This window comes from Mytilus edulis, chromosome 5 (assembly GCF_963676685.1).
Source record: "Mytilus edulis chromosome 5, xbMytEdul2.2, whole genome shotgun sequence".
Classification (NCBI taxonomy): domain Eukaryota; kingdom Metazoa; phylum Mollusca; class Bivalvia; order Mytilida; family Mytilidae; genus Mytilus; species Mytilus edulis.
The window spans coordinates 82,081,071-82,101,055 of record NC_092348.1 but is presented as its reverse complement, the minus strand read 5'-3'; the positions used below and the strand labels follow the sequence as shown (position 1 = coordinate 82,101,055).

The window sequence follows — 19,985 nt, the reverse complement described above, 5'->3', positions numbered from 1 at the left end:
TTAATTCCGAACTAATTATTGTCTTAAAATCTACACATTTTTATATTGAGGAACTATATCCCAAATGATTTTTATACTAAAAGAATGTCATTATGTACTAAATGTTTAAGAAAAAGTTGATCCTCTGCTAAGTAGTTGATATGAGTGAGTTAAAGTGTGCATAGCCAAAGGTTATTAAGTGTTTAGGCGAACATAAATCATTGAGACAAAGGATTAAAAAACTAGACTAATGTTTACTATAAACAACCACTTGAAATTCCAACATAGTCCCTTAAGTTAAGACATATATATTCTTTTTATTAATTAGAGAGAAAATAGAGAGAGAAAAAAACAGTCGAGAAAAAGATTTTTTTTTAGACTTGTACATACATTTTCAAGTTATTTATAAATTCACTATGTAAACATTTAAATGTATGATCCGGTACAAAAAAATAAACATTTAAAAGTATGAACCGGTACAAAATTGACCTTTAACATGTGTGAATTACTTCCTGAATTTATTTATATATATCTACATACAAAGTAATACACTATAGTAGTGTACTTATATAGATGTCGTTTTACCCTATCGGGCGCCTCAACATATTTAAGTTCCTGTTTAGTCAAATGGAGTTTAACAAGAAATAGATAAAAACTGCAGCAAAATAATACGAAATGAGTGGTTTATGGAATAAATTGCAATCTTTATTCGGAGGAGGTAGAAATTCACACAGTACATCTAATAAGAATAGTAAGTACTAAATACAATTACAAGGGATTTTGTTCATCAACTTCCTTAAACAACTGATATTTGAATGAAGAGGGGACACTTACGTAATTCTCCAATCTTAGTTGGTTACTGAAACATTTTTATAAGGACTAAGGTCTTAACATGCCTGTAATATTCATTACCTTATCATCTCCTTTTTTATAATTATATTCGTCCAAGTTATCGAAAATAAATTTTTCTTCAGTTCTCTAAATGGTATCATCTTAATTGATTTGATTTAAAAATAAAAGACGAATACTAAGAAAACTTTAAGGAACACGAAACCCAATAGAAAATAGAGGTGATCGCATGTAACTTCATCCCTTGTTTTATTTGACGAGTTTTAAGTCCATATTTGTGTTGAAAAATTACTGACTGGTGACTAATGATGAACAGTTACCGTGTATCTTGTATGTTTTTATAAATACATGCTATAAATGTGTACACCTTGTTTGACTAGAGGGCTTCATAATAAAAAAATAACAAATAACGATAGATTTACGTGTTCGCAGTTAATAAAGTAGGTTAAAGTAATGTTTTCCTTGGAAGACGCAGACGATCGTTTACACGTCTCTTTTTCTAATACAATTCGTCCGGGAAATCAATGAAATACTTGCTACTGTGCGTTGAGCTAACATTCAACAATGATTCAACCAAATAGAAACGATAGCATCTCTTAACTTGAACTGAGACTACTGTGTACACCTTGTTTGACTAGAGGGCTTCATAATAAAAAAAAACAATTAACGATAGAATTACGTGTTCGAAGTTATTATAAAAGTTGTTTAAAGTAATGTTTTCCTTGAAAGAAGCAGAAGATCGTTTACACGTCTCTTTTTCATATAAAAATCATCCGTGATATGAATGAAATACTTGTCACTGGACATTGAGGTAGCCTTCACCAATGATTCAACCAAATAGAAACGGTAGCTTCCCTTAATTTGAACTGAGACTATTGTGTACACTATGTTTGATAAGAAGGCTTCATAATAAAAACAATAACAAATAACGATAGAATTACGTGTTCGAAGTTGTTACAAAAGTTGTTAAAGTAATGTTCTCCTTGAAAGACGCAGACGATTGTTTAAACCTCTCATTTTTTTAAAAACAATCGCAGGACATTCAGTCGGAAACCAGGTTGAAATAGAACAAAAGAATCGAAGCTCTCTATTAGAGAAGGCGATAAATGTTTACTGTATTGTTTATTATATTGACAAATTTTTAAAAAGTTAATAGAAACAAACAAAACTGCAATTTTCTTCTCAATTACGAGGTGTTTTATTTCAAAAACACCATTTGCATAAGTTTTCAATTTATCTAGTACATAGTTAAGCAGAACAATTAGATATCAAGTCGACGACATGGGTATCTTTCAAGTTGGATGACAAAAATGCATAACCTCCGATTTTTGAAAAAATTACCACGGACGGAAAAGATATCAATCTATAAGTTCAGTAATTTTCGTGTCTGCCCTTCCATTATGTGACTGAAGAAAAAATTCCAAAAAATAGGTAACAATTGTATCGAAAAGAGAAAATCGAGTGCACCTTTTTATGTTAGGGCGTGTTTGAGTTGAGTATTTTGTCTTGATATCGTTCAAAGTAAGAATATTTCATACATCGTCTCGCTTCAGATTCTATCATTTTTATAAATTAAAGGTACAGGTTGACTTTATAACACAAAAAACATAACAGTACTAAAAGATGAAATATATGGGTCAAGTGAAATACCTATCTAATGAGTCAAACAAACAGGGAAGGTGTGTTCGAATAGCTATTTTTTTACTGAAAGTACTTGACGACAGTCTTACAAGTTGGATGATGAAAATGCATATCTTCGAAAAATTCTAATTTTTTGTGTGTGATAACTAGGATTTATAGTCTTCAACCACTAAAAAAATCTAGTCTGCCCTTCCACGAAATATTTAAATAGATTTTTTTTAAATGTTTATGATTTTTCGAAAATTCCACCTAACAACCGATCAGACAATAGTTTTAAGTTGAATCAATGCAGACAAGATCATTAACTGATGCTCATTAGCTAGTTGATACATTTGTCTTTTAAAATATAACTGACATATAAGGATCGTATTGGTGCAATGTGGATAAATTTATCGGTTTCCAAGAGCAAAATTGGTAGCGCGTCATCGCTACAATGGCTTCCATTTTTACGATTGTGAAAATGAACTGGCGTAATGGGGAGATAATTTTGACGAAGTAGGATCCTGACTGCATTGAGTTACATTCACCAATGATTCAACCAGATATAAACTGAATTATCCCTTAATCTTAAACCGTGCAGGTTTTATGATGCATATATCTGAGCATAATTTTACAGTTCTTTTCTTGTTTTGTGCTTCCATTGTTTGTTTTGACTATACTTTATTTTTATTTAAATATTGTGTATCTGAAGTTTACAGTATAAATGCCATGTTTTGCCCCTCCATTTCGTTTTTGTTTGTTTTGTTTTACTGATTTGTTTATGTATTATTTTAATTGTCAGATTTACTTTTACTCTTTTTTCAATTCTTAACCAATATAAAACAAATAATAAAACCAAATGAGGGTCACCAAAAATAAATATATGTCTATGTTATATGGCGAGCTGTCAAACAACACTCAGCTTACACAAAAAAACATATAAAATAAAGGTCATTTCCAATCTTAAGATTTTTTTTATTTTTAAAACAAATCCCTGCCGATGCTAGTATTGCCAATACAGGTGGTTTAAATAAAATCAGAATAGGTTGATACGATTCAATTTACATCATCGTGATCATACTGAGGAAGTATGTTATCCGAAATATTTAAATATATTGTTTCCTTTTTTGATATTGTTGTTGTTTTTAGCACCTAAAGGGTTCATATATTAGTTACCATTGACGAGTATCACAAAGTTGTGAAACCGGATGGAGAAAAGTGTAGCTATTAAAAAAACTTTAAGTGCATTTAAAACTTTTTTTTCATCTATATATGAATACTAGTACTTGTTCCCTGTCCTGAGGTAGCAGGTAACTAATTTTCTTTTAAAAAATAATTTACATGGACTGCAGAGAAAAATATTAAAAATTGAATAATGTTAGATAATTAAATGTAACTTTGCTTAACAAAAAATGGAGGGTCAGCTTGATGATTTAAGTTGCGTAAGGAGGCAGGACATAGAGGGTTTCATTTTTTTTTCTTTTGAGAGGAAAACCCTGAAAGCAGGACACACAAAGTATCTGATTTGATAAAAAAAAAAAACATATAATAAAGTTCCTCAATTTACAAATCTAAGTTTTAAATGAGAAGAACCATTTATTTGATTTCTTCAGATAAACCGAGTTTTATTAACTGCAAGATAAGAGCTTACATAGTCATTTAAACCATTTACTTTGATTTTTTTTTTAATTTTTATAAATTAAATCGTCAGATCTATCCTGCATCACACACACTTATTTATCAATGAAATGACTTTGAGTAAATGGTTACATATATGGATTAAACTACTGTCCTCCGCCTCTTCATATTAAAACATCCCACTTCTTCCCGAAGTTGATAGCAATTAAATAAATTACCACAGTATGTGTCACTTTCATATATCGAATCAGTGTAATTTCTGAATATATCTTCCGTGTGTTTAATTTCCGTATCAAGGATATCACTTGTAAACATATATTTGTGACCATGTTTTCATCACGGAAATCATTGACTCTATAATTTCCGCTCTTTGGTATGTGTGCATTAGTGTAAACCATTGAAAGGTTAAAATGTGACTCTACTGAGTTTCTGGTGCTATCTTTTTGTCTGCAGTTTTTAAAATCTTAAAAGTGGTAAATGATTTTTCAAATCTTCTATCATAATATAAACACGTTTAATTACGGAAGAGCAGCAAAGGTGAATCAATGAAGAACAAAATTGTTAATGCTAATTTCTTATGCTTGTAGAGTAAGATTTTGGTTGGCTTGTTTGCTATGTTTGTATAAACGTTTGCTCAAGCATTGTAATTAAGATTGACATCTGCAAATAAGATAAATGGGCATAGTTAAACCTGTATATATTATGATTACATTTGATTCGATGTCATCTCAATTACAATTATACAATATTCAAACAAAGCAAGCAAGCTAACCAAAGTCTTACTCATCATTCATTAGGAAATGAGCTCTAACCGTATGTATTTTAATGGTATTGTTACTTAATCGCATCAGAAACTATTTCACTAGAATCCCGAATTAATATGGGTTTTAAACAAAGAAATTCAGAAACATTTTTGTTCTTTGTATTTTTAGCTCACATGACCCACAGGGCCAAGTGATCCTATCTCATCAATTGGCGTCCGTCGTCGTCCGTCGTTATCTTTTACTGAAATTTTCTCCTCTGAAACTACTTAAGAAATAATTCCTTCATGTCATGCGCTATGCTCATTTTAACATGGGTAGGCATTATATTAGTCGATATTTTACACTGAGCGTTAGCATGACATGAAAAAATTATTTCGATTCTAATATTTAGGACAAATCCAGTATTTCTGTAAGTCGAAGCGTACGAAAATACCATAAAATGTTTGGCTTTTCCCGTTTCCTTCCCGATGAGTCTGTGCATTACATTTCATATTTGATAAATTTAAATAATAAGGGTAAATATATGTTGTTTTATGAAAATATATAATAAAAGTTTATGTTAGCTGCTTAAATGTATATATTTTAAAGGATAACGATGGAAACAACGTAATATACAAGTAAGTTCGTGCGCATGCATGTTTCGAACATATTTTGTGCTCATTAGAACACGGCTTTTTTTACAAAGCGTAAGAAGGACGTCATATTACAATAGGCAATAATGTTCAGCAAAGTTAGATCTACAAATAAATCAACATGACCAAAATGGTCAATTGACCCCATAAGGAGTTATTGTCCTTTATAGTGATTTTTTAACAATTTTGGGTAAATTTTTGTAATCATACAGAAACTTCTCCACTGAAACTTCTGAGACATATTTAACCAAACTCAGTCACAATCATTATAAGGGTATCTAGGTAAAAAAATGTGTCCGATGAACGCAACTGTCATCCAACATGGCCGGCATAGCTAAACATAGAACATAGGAATTAACTGCAGTTTTTGGCGTATATCTCTTAAACTAAAGCATTTAGAGCAAATTTGAAGTAGATAAAGATGTTCATCAGGTTAAGATATAGTTGTCCTGAAATTTTCAGATAAATCAGACAAACTGATGTTAGGTTCCTGCTCCTGAATTAGTAATTTTAAGGAAATTTTGTTGTTTTTGGTTGTTATTTTGAATATTTTTATAGATAGAGATAATTTGTAAACAGCAATAATGTTCAGCAAAGTAAGATCTACAAATAATTCAACTTGACCAAAATGGTCAATAACTAACGGCCTTGTCAGTTTCAAAAGTTGAGAATACGAGTATGAAGAACTAATTAAGTTATTATGAATTTAGTCCTACTCCAGTGACTGATGCAAATGAACAAATTTTATAGATCATTGTAGATATCCAAATGCACAGTCAACATTGACAGGTGTTTTAAGGCATCCCAATTAAATAAACCTGTATATAGATTAGAACGTTGGTTTCCCGTTTGAATGGTTTTACACTAGTAATTGTTGGAGCCCTTTATAGCTTGCTGTTTGGTGTGAGCCATGGCTCCGTGTTGAAGGCCGTACCTTGACCTATAATGGTTTACTTTTATAAATTGTTACTTGGATGGAGAGTTGTCTCATTGGCACTCATACCACATCTTCCTATATCTATGTATATGAATAAACAAGCACTTGTACAAAAACCGGACCATATGAGTATTTATATAGACAATATAAATATTTTTCGAATATATTCTAAAACTTTCTTCGCAGGAACACTCGGCTCATTCTCTGAACCCAAAACGACACACATTACTAAATAAATTCCTTGATCTTTGACAAATTGTCTGAATCTTGTTGTATCTGTTATCTTGCCATCGCTATAGTCAATTTTTTAAAGCACCTTCATCCTGTCTCCTCGTCCGAAAGTGAAACCACAGGGTTTGAGACATAGACCTTTGTTTTTTTTTCCCCGTAGTATTTAGATTAAAATTTCATAAACAAACTTCATTGCTTTACTTGTTTTCATTTAATTGTCGTATTTTTGTTCTTGTTCGTACGATCTTGGATACCTATGGATCTTCAGAACGCTGGTAATGTTGTACCATTAGATACCTTTGGATCTTCAGAACGCTGGTAATGTTGTACCATTAGATACCTGTGGATCTTCAGAACGCTGGTAATGTTGTACCATTAGATTCTGATTACTGTAAGAACGTATGGATAGGAGAAATAGCACATTTTATCGCTATTTTGTGCATTTTTCCTTTGATCTTTTTTTGTGATAATTTTTTATATCATGCTACTCGCTTGAGATGGAAAATTGTCGCTAGAAACTAAGGAGGCACGTGGCGTTGCTACTGAAATTGACACGAAATTGACAACGTCGTCATAGGTAAAATAGCGATAAACAGATTCATTGGTCATCTCAACTCGATTGCTTTTCTCGCTTTTGCCGTACCGGCTCAAGCGAGAAAATCAATCTCGTTGAGATGATCAACGATAATCTATAAGAATAACCCCCAAAAAACATTGAAATATTTTAGTAGTTTTCAACAAGATCTCCTTATTTTCATAATCCCTGGGACCTATCAAACTGATCCTTGGTAGTCAACTTATCGAAGTTACCACAATATTTGTTGAAGCGTCTCATCACATTTAATCTCATTTCAGCATTTCGTCGCATTTCATTATTTCATCATAAAAATTATTTCATTTCAGATAAAAAGAAAAAGTCCGAGGATTCCGCGGAAAACGGAGGTCAGGAACAGTACAAAGGTATAGTGATATGTCTGATACGTCTAGGTTAATTTAACCAAACAAAACAAACATTTATAATGTAAGTTATTTCGAAGAAAAGGGGTGTAAGTCTATGAATACGTAGAATAACTTGCGTATATTGGTACACCTGGTCTAGCTTCTTATGTAATTCTTGTAATTGAGATTGATGTTGATCTATAGTAGTTTGTAAATTGACTGCCATAGATATAAGAAGATGTGGTATGAGTGCCAATGAGACAACCCTCCATCTAAGTCACAATTACTAAAAGTGAACCGTTATAGTCAAAGTACGGTCTTCAACACGGATCATTGTCTCACACCAAACAGTAAAGTATAAAGGGCCCCTAAAAATCATACAAACGGGAAAACAATGGTCTAATCTATAAGAAAAAAACGAGAAACGAGAAATACAGAGCATAAGATTCCTGACTTATAATAGGTAAAAACAAATGCAGTCGGTAAAACGTTTTAATTAGTAAAAATTAAGCAGATGGATATCCTAGAAGTTGTGTTGTTATTAATTTTCTTTCCATTATTGTTTAAATAACTGCATGTCGTTAGCTCTCTAATGAATTACAAACAAAAAAAGGGTATGGGACTTTAAATGATTACAGTTTCCTAAAAAAAAACAATACCTCAAAACTTGCAACATGATCCTAAAATATTCGAGCTTAGGGTAATATTGTTCCTTTTTAGACCATGTAAGATATGAAGCTATCTTCTTATGACCAAAATACCACCTATGTGGTCTTGTGGTAGTGCGCCCCACGAATGCGAGAGTCGTGGGTTCGAACCCCGGGTTAAACACTTAAAAATTGGTGTTTGCTGTTTCTCCGCCAAACACGCCACATTAAACTTACTTACTGCCATTGTATGCCACATTAAAGATTAAGAACAAATACTGGTCGGCTTGGAGTCAGAATAATGTGTCCGGGTAAGGTGAAATGTCTCAGTCCTGTGGACTGTTACCTTGTGAACTTACACGTTAAAAATCCGGCTCAATGTGTCGGTATGTCATCAGTCATCAGTATGTCATGATGAAGGCTTTTACTGTTCATTTTTTAATTTTGTAAGACAAGATATAAACTACTCAAACTATCAGCGTGCTGCACAAACGTGAGAACTGCTTAAAAGGTAGAGTATATATTCACGAATCAAAAATATATCTTAGATTCATAACAAGGAAGACTTTCCTGTACAACCAAACATTGTAGAGTATGTATATATATACCCCCTGTTTTTGTTTGCAACTGTCCTGAGTCAGGAACCTGATGTTTAGTGGTTGTCGTTTGTTGGTGTTGTCATTAGTTTTTCTCGTTTCCCGTCTTTTGTCGAGCCTGCGACTTTTTGTCAGAAAGCTCGACATAGTGATAGTAATCCAACGGCGGCGGCTTTAGCTTACTTCTTAAAAGCTTTATATTTTAGAGGGTTGAAGACCTGGATGCTTCATACTTATAAATGCCTTATTTTACGAAGTTTCCGTCTGTCAAATGCCCATTTTCCTTGACCTCATTTTCATGGTTCAGTGACTACTTGAAAAAAAGTTCAGATTTTTTCAAATGTAAATTTCTCTCTTAGTATGAGTAATAGGATAGCTATATTTAGTATGTGCGTACCTCCAAGGTCCTTTTGCCCCTAAGACAGTTTTCACTTGTCCTGGACCTCTTTTGATGGATCAGTGAACAAGGTTAAGTTTTGGTGGTCAAGTCCATATCTCAGATACTATAAGCAAAAGGTCTTTTATATTTGTTGTATGGAAGGATTGTAAGGTGAACATGTCCGACTGGCAGGTGTCATTTGACCTTGACCTCATTTTCATGGTTCAGCAGTTATAGTTAAGTTTTTGTGTTTTGTTTCTTTTTTCTTATACTGTTGGCAATAGGTCTACTATATTTGTTATATGGAATGATTGTAAGGTGTATATGGCCAACTGGCAGGTGTCATCTGACCTTGACCTCATTTTCATGGTTTAGTGGTCAAAGTTCTGTTTTTGAGCTTAGGTCTTTTTTTTTCTAATACTTTATGCAATAGGTCAACTACATGTATATTTGGTGTATGGAAATATTATATGATGTACATGTCAGTCTCGCAGGTTTTATTTGACCTTGACTTCATTTTCCTGGTTCGTTCCTCAGTGTTAAGTTTATGTGTTTTGGTCTGTTTTTCTTAAACCATAAGTAATAGGTCAACTATAAGTGTTGTATGGAAGGATTGTTAGCTGTACATGTCTAACTGGCATGGATCATCTGACCTTGACCTCATTTTCATGGTTTATTGGTCAATTTTCAGTTCTCTTGGTTAAGTCTGTTTCTTAGAAACTATAAGCAATAGGTCAACTGTATTAAGTGTATTGAATGATTGTAAGGTGTACAATGTCTTTCTTGTTTGGTTTATATGACCTTCACCTTATCTTCTTGGATCATGTTTAGTTTATGTGATAGTTGTAGTAAAGCTTTCTATTTAGAACTATCAACATAATATAAATGGTTCGTAAAGAAGGCGAGACATTTCAGCGTGTGCACTCTTGTTTTTATATAGATTAGACAATTAGTTTTACTGGTTGAATAGTTTTTACACTAGTCTTCCACATACCACATCTTCTTATATCTATTTTGTATGTTTTGGTAGTTTGGAATTTTAAATGATGGAAGTGAAGTTGGTGATAATATATTGGCGTCATGTCAAACATGTAAACCTGTTTTAACCTTATAAAAGGAAAAGTCTTAAAACAAAACATGATACATACTCGTAGTTAGACTAAGTTCATAAATATTCTTAATCCATTGCATTTTCTTATCGTATAAACGAGAAAAGGAAATCTTTTTTGATATGCATTCGATCAAAACCTTTCATCTATGTGAATCCCCTATATGTTTTTCTTCTGCGACATGTTTATGACATTAAAAAAAATATACAAAGTTACACATAAACTACCAAAGATTCGCCATCAACATAAACTTCTCCGAATAACATAACATGATTGGACAAGTAGAGTGAGGAGATTCCGACTGTAAAACAGGCTTTTAATATGTGGAGGGGTTTTGACTTATCACCCCCTATTTTTCAAGACGATTAAATGGCTAGATTTCTCATCAACATTTCAAGGACCTTCAAGGTCGCATCACCATATGTTCTTGCAATTATTCATACTTCTATAGAATGAAATTCAAAACAGTGTGGCTGTGGCCATTGATTGACACATTAAATTCATCCATTGACTGGGACAATTTACATGAACGTTTGTCTGTAACGACCACTGTTCACGACGTACTTACGATAGACATTTAAACTGTGGGGTCACCAAAGGTTTCTTAACGCCTTTAATTATAAAATAATTCGAAAAATTAATTAGGAATAACCTTTATGTTTTGATTTATATAATTGATATAAATCAAATCATCGTGTTATTTCTGATTAATTTTTCGAATTACTTTATTAAGGTGTTGAGAACCTTTGGTGACCCCATAGTTTAAGTGTCTTTAAAAAGTACATAGTGAGCAGTGGTCGTTACACTACAAACGTTCACCTAAATTGTCCCAGTCAATGGATGAATTTAATGTGTCAATCAATGGCCACAGCCACACTGTTTTGAATTTCATTCTATATGTGTGCATGCATTCACCAAGTTTCTAGTAACATTAAAATTACATTGCATTGTTTGTCTTGGTTGACAGTTCAGAAAGTAACACGAACGTATGAGGAAGTAGAATTACCAGAAGATAAAGAAGAAAAGGGAACCGTTGATTACACAGGTAAGACTTTGACGAGGAAACTGCATGCGTCCGTCTTTTAAGTTAGCAAATGTATACGGAAAACTTTATATTGATCTCTCTCATATGTTCTGTTGAATATCAAGCTAAATATGTTATTTTCTCTTCAGTTCGCAAAGCAGCGAGATCGTATGACGATATAGAATTACCAGAGGACCGAGAAGAAAAGGGTACAGTAGATTACACGGGTAAATTTCTCATTAGATGTATTCCCATGGCAACAAATTTTATCGATAAAACTTAGACCTTTAGACTTATAATAGCAACACAAATAAATAGAAAGACTTTTACATTCTCAACAGAGTGGTTTGACATGTAGATAAACAAAAAAGTCTGTCTTTTTACGTAACAAAATGATATTTCCGATTCTCTGATATAAATACTTTGTAAATAAGTAAGTTTGCCTATATACGTTATTTGAGAATATGTACATATGTACATATCCTGACATGAAAGAGCAAATCTACTTATTTTGTGTCTTAAGTTGTCGTATTTAGCATCCGGCCATCCAGTTAAGTCCTCGTGGGACAGCTAGTACGTATCACCAACCCAGTAGTCAACACTTTCAAATTCGTGCCGAGCAGAAGTATCATTGATATGTTTATATTCTATAAATTTACTGTCGCATTTATAAATGTTCAATTATTCCAAATATTGAGATTTTAGTCCCTTAATTAAGCTGGCTTTAGCCGTATTTGGTTAAACTTTTCGAAATTTTTCGGTTGTCAATGCATTTCATGCAGCTCTGAAAACTTGGTATTTGATTTGACATTCCAACTACATTTTTTTAGTTTGATTCGAGCGACTCTGGCGAGTCTAACCGCTCGTCTGGTGTACCAAATTATAAGACTGGTATCTTCGTTGGGTTTTTAGATCTTATGACTATCTTTAAAACAAGAGACGTTTTGAACATTTAATCTGCATTCATGATACCATGATACCGACTGTATATCTAGAAAAGAAGTAAAATATACTACTTTTTATTTCAGTTGAGAAAAAACCTCGTACATATGAAGAGGTTGTGCTACCAGAAGACAACAGGTTGTCGCAGGTCCTCTGCATGCTTTGCTTATATATTTATATAATCTCTCAAAATCATTATAGCATTAAATGGTTCTCGTATTCAATTATTTTGAATTTCATAACTTCTAAAGAATTTGTTTATTCCATTTTATTTACTTGCTAGTGGGCTCGGCCAATGCATAAGGTCATTGATATGATAGATAGTTAAAATAATGGTAATGACAGCACATTTAAAAAATACCAAACGTAGAATTTTTCAGTGGAAAAAAGTCTAAAAAGTGCATTAGCTTGCATTGTCTGAAAAAAAGTGTTGCGTTACTGTTGTAATTGTGTCTTGTTTTTGCACATCTTAATTTATTTATTGTTGCATTTTACAATTCTGAAGGCTTGAAGTGAATGTGCTTTAAATTTGAGTTCCCTGCTTTTAAATACCTGTAATGTTCAGTTGCAAACATATCACTCCAATAAGTTTTAAAAATAAGACGATACATGGTTTAGATAATTAATATGTAATCTCAGTTTTATACCATTTACGTCTAGAGAATTTGAATTCTTCTGATATTAAGTTTATAAACTACTGTTACTACTGTTTGCTATGCACAAAACTATGCATAAAACTATGCAACATCTTAATTTAGACAGATATATGTATATATATATAGTTGACCTTTATAGTCAGTCAAGGTCGGAAAACACTTCTGTATATATATTAGCATATTGAAATAAAATAACTCGAGCCTTGATATCAAGCGATATCCAATTCTGTTGCACTACAATCGCATTATAATCATATGAAAATTATCTAAATTATCTAAATCAATGTTTGGTGTTTTTTTTTAATTTAATGCATTTTACATTTTTAGCTATAAAAATGTTTTAATTTTACTTTGCATGTTTTATGTACATTAAATAGTGATACGTCACAAGTTATTTGCGCGTACATTATAGAGGTTCATTATAGAGGCATATAAATAAGAAGATGTGAGGTATGATTGCCAATGACACAACTCTCCACAAAAGACCAAATGACACAAAAAGTAACAGCTATAGGTCAACAATGACCAAAGCCCATACTGCAAAGTTAGCTATAAAAAAATCTGAATCGGGATATGAAAAAGTTTTACAAATATACAAGTAAAAATATTTTGTTTTCAAAATATTTTCTTACATGACTATCCGTATCAATCAAACTTAGCTTTTTGATAAGACTGTAAAGTAAATACATTACAACATATACTATTATCATTTTAGATTATTACAGTGTATGTTTTACATTCATATTCCCGATAAACATGTTCCAATTAATGAACGTATATGAGTGTGTTTGTCAATGAGACAGCAACCTTGAGACAAAACGGAAAAAAACCCCAAAAAACATAAACATAAACATAAACATAAACATAAACATAAACACAAACAAAACAAAACAAATAAAAAAACTCAGCACACACAGATAAGTCACAGATATTGTTTTATTTAAATAATAAAAAATATTGGTTTATGTGAATTTTCATTTTTTTGTAACCAGAAATGTTAATAACATATATATTTGTAATGTTGTCATCCAAATATGACCTAATAAATGATTGTAAGAAGGGGCTATGAATAATTAGATGAGGGGTAACAGACAGTGAAATGAAATCAAGTTTGAACCATTAATTCTCAACTTTTATTTTTCTTACAGCAAAAGCAACCAGTCCTGAACTATGTGGAAGTCGAATTCACCAAACCACCTTCCAAAAAACAATCAATCAACAGAAAAGACAGTAAAACTGAATATGCTGACGTCACTGTTAAAAATAAGACTGTTATTGTTAAATAAACTTGTAATTATATGTAACTTAAAATGTGTTTAAAGAACAAATAATGGGCAATGATTTAGAAAATGTGAAATGAAAAACAAAATATGTGCAGGCATATACAATGCCAGTTAGTTCGTATTGAACTGGTTTCAAGGTGATATCAAAACGATAAGGATAAATGTCAATTCCCCCCCCCCTGAAAAGGAACCAGTATTTTATATGACGACTCCATACAATATTGGACAACACTTAAAAAAGTTTTGTCAGCCCATAATTGTGCAAATTGAAAGATTTTTTTTGTAAATATGATATATTGTTACATAACACAAAATGCACCACCATTTTGTATTCTAGTCTTCACATGTAAATATGTTTATTGTTTTCGCTGAATTGACCACCTGATGACTATAACAAGACTTTCATTTTGTTCATCTTTTTTTTTATTGAACACCTATTGCCCCACTCTTAATTTTGCAGTTTGTCTAAAATTAAATTTGTATTGTTTGCATGTTCAACCGAGTTTTCTTCATACGTATCCGGTCCCCCTATTGATTTTGATTTCGATTAGAGGCCACTTTCATAAAACAACCTGAAAAATAGCAAAAGTCTAAATTTTTGGCTGAATTGGAACTCTGTAGACTCCCATACAATAAACTATTTCCTAAATTTATTAAAACCTACTGTATATGCAGTTTAAAGCAGTCGGCATTCCTTGGTCCTACAGGTCAATACATGACACCAAAATCGTCAATATCAACTTTTTAGAATTATTTGGCACATTGTGGAGAAACATTGCTGAAAGTGGTAAATTGTGTTCAAATTTGGTTAAATCTTCAATTACTGAATTTAAAACTACTCTGATGTAACCAAAACTGTGGGTTTTTTTTACCTGGTAAGCTTTGGTTTTAACAGCACATATGTTCCAAGAAATGGAACAGCTTCATTAACATTTCAATTGCAATGTAACTAATACAAATCTTAAAAGATTTGAATTTAGACAACTCAGATTCTATTTTGAGTATAGTTTTAAAAAATATATATGATTTGTTAATTTGTACTTTAATATATGCTATAAATTATTTTGTAATAAAATGTTTTTGTAAACTAATTATGGTGTTAGGCTCTTAAACTTCTTGATACCCCTGTCACATGCAATGACAGATACATAAAAATGTGGTGTGTAATGAAAAAGTGGAGACCAAGAGAATAGCAACTGTTGCATTGCTAGTAGTTGGCGGGACTGCCTACTTTACAGCGGTGTTCACTGCAGTGTTTTGGTCGTATCATAGTTAAAACTCTGCAAGTACAAGTACAATTTTACAGGAAGAAAACAAAATAAAAAACTACGCAAGAAAAGGTGATATTTGGCTATTTCGGCTCTAATAAAAAAAATCACCTTTAACCTAGTTAGTAAAACTTTGCAATCTGTTTGCCTATGTCACGTTTTGTTTGCAATTGTGCATTTTTAAACAAATAATGAAAAAATGAGACATAACAAACCGTGCGTATAATTTCCATATTTCAGATTGCAACAAAATATCAAAATCTGATCCTACAGGTACATGCAATACCCATTATGTCAGACCGTCCACATATAAATAATGTCTTCTCACCTTTTTTTTTATATGAACAAGATTTCAGATTTACATTTTGGGACTATGATGAGATGGTAAAGAACACCAACGGTATTAATTTAACAACATCAGAACTCTCAATTTACTGCAGAAATTTATCCATAGAATAAACAGCAGTTACTGATAGCTAGTCAAATGCCAATAAGACTAAAACAAAACATATATCTTAGAATAAAGTATCTATTAAAACACATCTTACTTCCAATGGATTAAGAGTAAAGACGTTATTAACAGTCTGACAAAAACATGGCCTTGTAAAAGGCCAAAGCATAAATGTCGCAGTTGAAGCAGGAACGTGAATGCACGTGTGTGTGTGTAACATTGATATTTAGTTTGGGTTTAATTTATTTGAATTATTGATTTACATAAGAGATCACTAAATGTTATACTGACCAAAATGAAATCATCTACCGGATCATGAAATCTAGGAGTACCACACGTAAGTATTCTTGGTGTTATACATAAATGATTTACCACTTTTTACATTAACTGTGGTTCTATATGAGGTGAACTAACTGATTATAACATTTAAAAAAAGTTATAATTACAAAAATGTGCAGCAAGAATTTCAATTTTTATGGTATACCGTTGTCTGTCGGTATATCTGTATGTCTGTTCGTCCGTCCGTCGTCAACATGTCCGACAACAACTAAATACATTTTTACCAATTTGCATGAATCTTTGGGGAAATCTTTATATCTAATGACATGAGCTCCCTTTCGATCTTTATAAGTTTTGGATTTCACGTTTCCAAGTTACGGTGTTTTATTTATTAAAAATGGGGATTTTCCTAGTTTTCGGACAAGAACTCAAAAATGCTTGAGCAGCTTAAATGAAACATAGCTGACTTGTTTAAATCTATTAAATAATCTCCTTTTTGTTTCTTTATAAATTTCAAAAATGACATGATGAGTTATGGCACTTTGATAAAGCGACGGTTGTAGCATGCCCTTAGTGGACCAGCTCTTTATTATTAATGATATGATGATGCTCTATCATTACAAATACTTCTAAAACTGGTTTGGTTAGGCAGCAACCATTTGATTTTCTGGGGGGGGGGCTATGGTTTTTTTTGGAAAAAAAAGTTTGTTTCCATTTTTTGGAGAAAAAAATAATTTGTTTTTGATTTTGAGAAAAAAAAATTGTTTGTTTCACCCTCAGCTGCCACTATATATAATGCTAAAATTGAAAGAAAAAAAATAGTTTTCGACTTGTCGCAGGCGAAAAAAAAATTTGTCCAGAAAAAAAACCATAGCCCCCCCCCCCCCCCCCCCCCGAAAATCAAATGGTTGCTGCCTTATGTCTCGGCCACATAGTATAACAACTGTGGAAACTATTGAACATCAAATATTACGTTTAAGCAAACTGAATATTACTATAAGTGTAAGCAAGAAAATCCTTGAAACATTTATTTCACAAAATTCATATTGTCTTTTGTTCACCCTATTTTCAGGGTCACTGCTAAATAAAAAAAAAATAAATTTAAAAATGCGTTATTAAAAGTTTTTGTTAAGTTTTATTTGTTTTTATTTCTAGTTAAAAAAAAAATAATAATAGTAACAGCTAGAGTTAGAATAGGACAAAATTTAAAAAAAAAAACAAAAAAAAAACAGGAACTTGTATTTACCCTATACATACTCACACTGACGTGAGTTTATTAAATTTTACATTTACTTTAAAATGGATAAAATAGTAGCTTATCAGTTGTTTGTAAAATTCTCTTAAAAAAAAGAAAGTGTTACTAGTGTGAATTATTTTCCATTATTATTGAGGATTTGTGTAGTAAGACTATACAAATCCTTGATAATGGGTAAAATTATGCACTTGTGTGGTTTCATATATAGTACATAGGGGTAAAATGCAGTTTTTGGCTTATAACTCAAAAACCAAAGCATTTAGAGCAAATCTGACATGGGTTAAATTGTTTATCAGGTGAAGATCTTTCTGCCCTCGAATTTTCAGATGAATCCGTGAACCCGTTGTTGGTTTGCTGTCCCTGAATTGGTAATTTTAGGGAATTTTTGCTGTTTTTGGTTATTATCTTGAATATTATTATAGATAGAGATAAACTGTAAACAGCAATAATGTTCAGCAAAGTTAGATTTACAAATAAGTCAACATAACCAAAATGGTCAGTTGACCCCTTTAGGAGTTATTGACCTTTATAGTCAGTTTTTAACCAGTTTTCGTAAAATCTTCTCCTCTGAAACTACTGGGCCAAATTAATCCAAACTTGGCCACAATCATCTTTTGGGTATTTAATTGAAAAAAATGTGTCCGGTGACCCGGCCATCCAACCAAGATGGCTGCCACGGCTAAAAATATAGGGGTACAATGCAGTTTTTGGCTTATAACTAAAAAAACCGAAGCATTTAGAGAAAATCTGACAGGTTAAATTGTCTATCAGGTCAAGATCTATCTGCCCTGATATTTTCAGACAAAACAGACACCCTGTTGTTGGGTTGCTGCCCCAGAATTAGTAATTTTAAGGAAATTTTGCAGTTTTTGGTTATTATCTTGAATATTATAATAGGTAGAGATAAACTGTAAACAGCAATAATGTTCAGCAAAGAAAGATCTACAAATAAGTCAAATGACCAAAATTGTCAATTGACCCCTTAAGGAGTTATTGCCCTTTATAGTTAATTTTTAGCATTTTTCATAAATTTTTGTAAATTTTTAGAAAATATTTTCCACTGTAATTACTTGGCCAAGTTCATTATAGATAGAGATAATTGTAGCAACAAGAATGTTCAGTAAAGTAAGATCTACCAACACATCACCATCACCAAAACACAATTATGTCATGAATTTATCTTGGGGTCTCATTGGGGGGTTCTGATCCCGAATCCCGCTTACTGTTTTGTCAGCTTCCCGTATCCCGCTTATACTATGTACGTAAGCAATTCTATTTTTTTTGTCATTTCCTGGGTCCCGCTAGACCTCATTTCCCGTTTTCACGACACAATAATTTGACTTTCACGTTTCACGCTTACAAAAAATCGGCAATCCCGCGTCACGCTTAGACCCCAATGAGACCCACTTATCTGTGTCCATTGTTTTTAATATGCACATAGACCAAGGTGAGCGACACAGGCTCTTGAGAGCCTCTAGTTATTTTTATAAATCTTTTACATGTATGATTATAAGCCATTTGTAAAAGTCTTATAAAATCGTATTTTTTTTTTTAATAGTTTTTGAGAACTTTTCAATGATAAAGCTATGTAAAATCAAGAGAGAACAGTTTCCCCAAAAAATTTCAATGGCTAATATTTCGGGTCTCACTAATTAGCGACAACAAGCGTCAAGAAGCGACAACAAGCGTCAACAAGCGACAAGAAGCGACAACAAGAATTATTTTAGCGACAACAAGCCACAAGAAGACTATTTAGCGACAAGAAAACATTTTTTTTATTAGATAATAAAGAAATTTGTATTTAATGTTTTTTTTTTAAATATACGAGCAGATATGTCCAATTAAAATGTTTTATTTGATAGACGAAGAAATGAAACATTTATGAGGAAGAAAGAGATTGTGAAGTTTATATTAGTATATTGGTAGATGAAGAAATTTAACATTTGTGAAGAAGAAAGAGATTGAGCTTCTTTTTTTATTTTTAAATATGAAGAATATGTATAAGATAATGTATGTATCTGTTTTTATCAAAGTCAAAGTATGAATAAACGAATGGATATATATGGAGCGGGCATAATGGAATATAATATTTGATTCATTTGCTTAATACTATGCTCTAAGTGTACTCTTGTTATGTCAATTCGATGCTTTATTTGTAGAACTCTCAGCCACGCTTTGCCATCTTTATTATTTAAGCGTGTTTCCAGATCCCACGACGAGGACGTGGTTCTACCTTGGGGTCCATATATTTTTTTTTTGACTTTCTTGTCGCTTAAATTATTTTCTTTTGCATATTCTTTTAATATTTATTGCAATAATTAATTTTAATTAAAAAAAAAATGTTTTCTTGTCGCTAAATAGTTTCTTGTCGCTTGTTGTCGCTAAAATAATTCTTGTTGTCGCTTCTTGTCGCTTGTTGACGCTTGTTGTCGCTAAAATTCTTGTTGTCGCTAATTAGTGAGACCGAATATTTCGAACAACAAGCACATGGACCTCTATATTTTTTT

At 32.0% G+C, this 19,985-nt stretch overlaps 1 protein-coding gene across 3 annotated transcripts; it reads left to right on the top strand.

Annotated features, from left to right (window-relative positions):
* The first annotated feature begins 476 nt into the window (after positions 1–476).
* LOC139524611 (uncharacterized) lies at positions 477–15,316 on the top strand. Of its 3 annotated transcripts, none has more exons than XM_071319547.1 (6): positions 477–730; positions 7,554–7,610; positions 11,288–11,365; positions 11,494–11,571; positions 12,373–12,434; positions 14,091–15,316. In XM_071319547.1, exons 1-6 carry the CDS (start codon positions 655–657, stop codon positions 14,226–14,228), a joined length of 489 nt encoding a protein of 162 aa, XP_071175648.1. In that variant the 5' UTR covers positions 477–654; the 3' UTR covers positions 14,229–15,316. The 3 variants fall into 3 exon arrangements, with proteins under 3 accessions (XP_071175648.1, XP_071175650.1, XP_071175651.1); XM_071319550.1 differs by having other exon boundaries at positions 510–730; positions 12,373–12,424; XM_071319549.1 differs by lacking the exon at positions 11,288–11,365 and having other exon boundaries at positions 495–730.
* Positions 15,317–19,985: the final 4,669 nt, after the last annotated feature.

Coding starts and splice junctions, on each gene's coding strand:
- LOC139524611 (XM_071319547.1), top strand. CDS start 655: ATGAGTGGTTTATGGAATAAATTGCAATCTTTATTCGGAGGAGGTAGA. Junction 11,572..12,372: donor GGGTACAGTAGATTACACGG/GTAAATTTCTCA, acceptor TTTTTATTTCAG/TTGAGAAAAAACCTCGTACA. Junction 12,435..14,090: donor AAGACAACAGGTTGTCGCAG/GTCCTCTGCATG, acceptor TTTTTCTTACAG/CAAAAGCAACCAGTCCTGAA.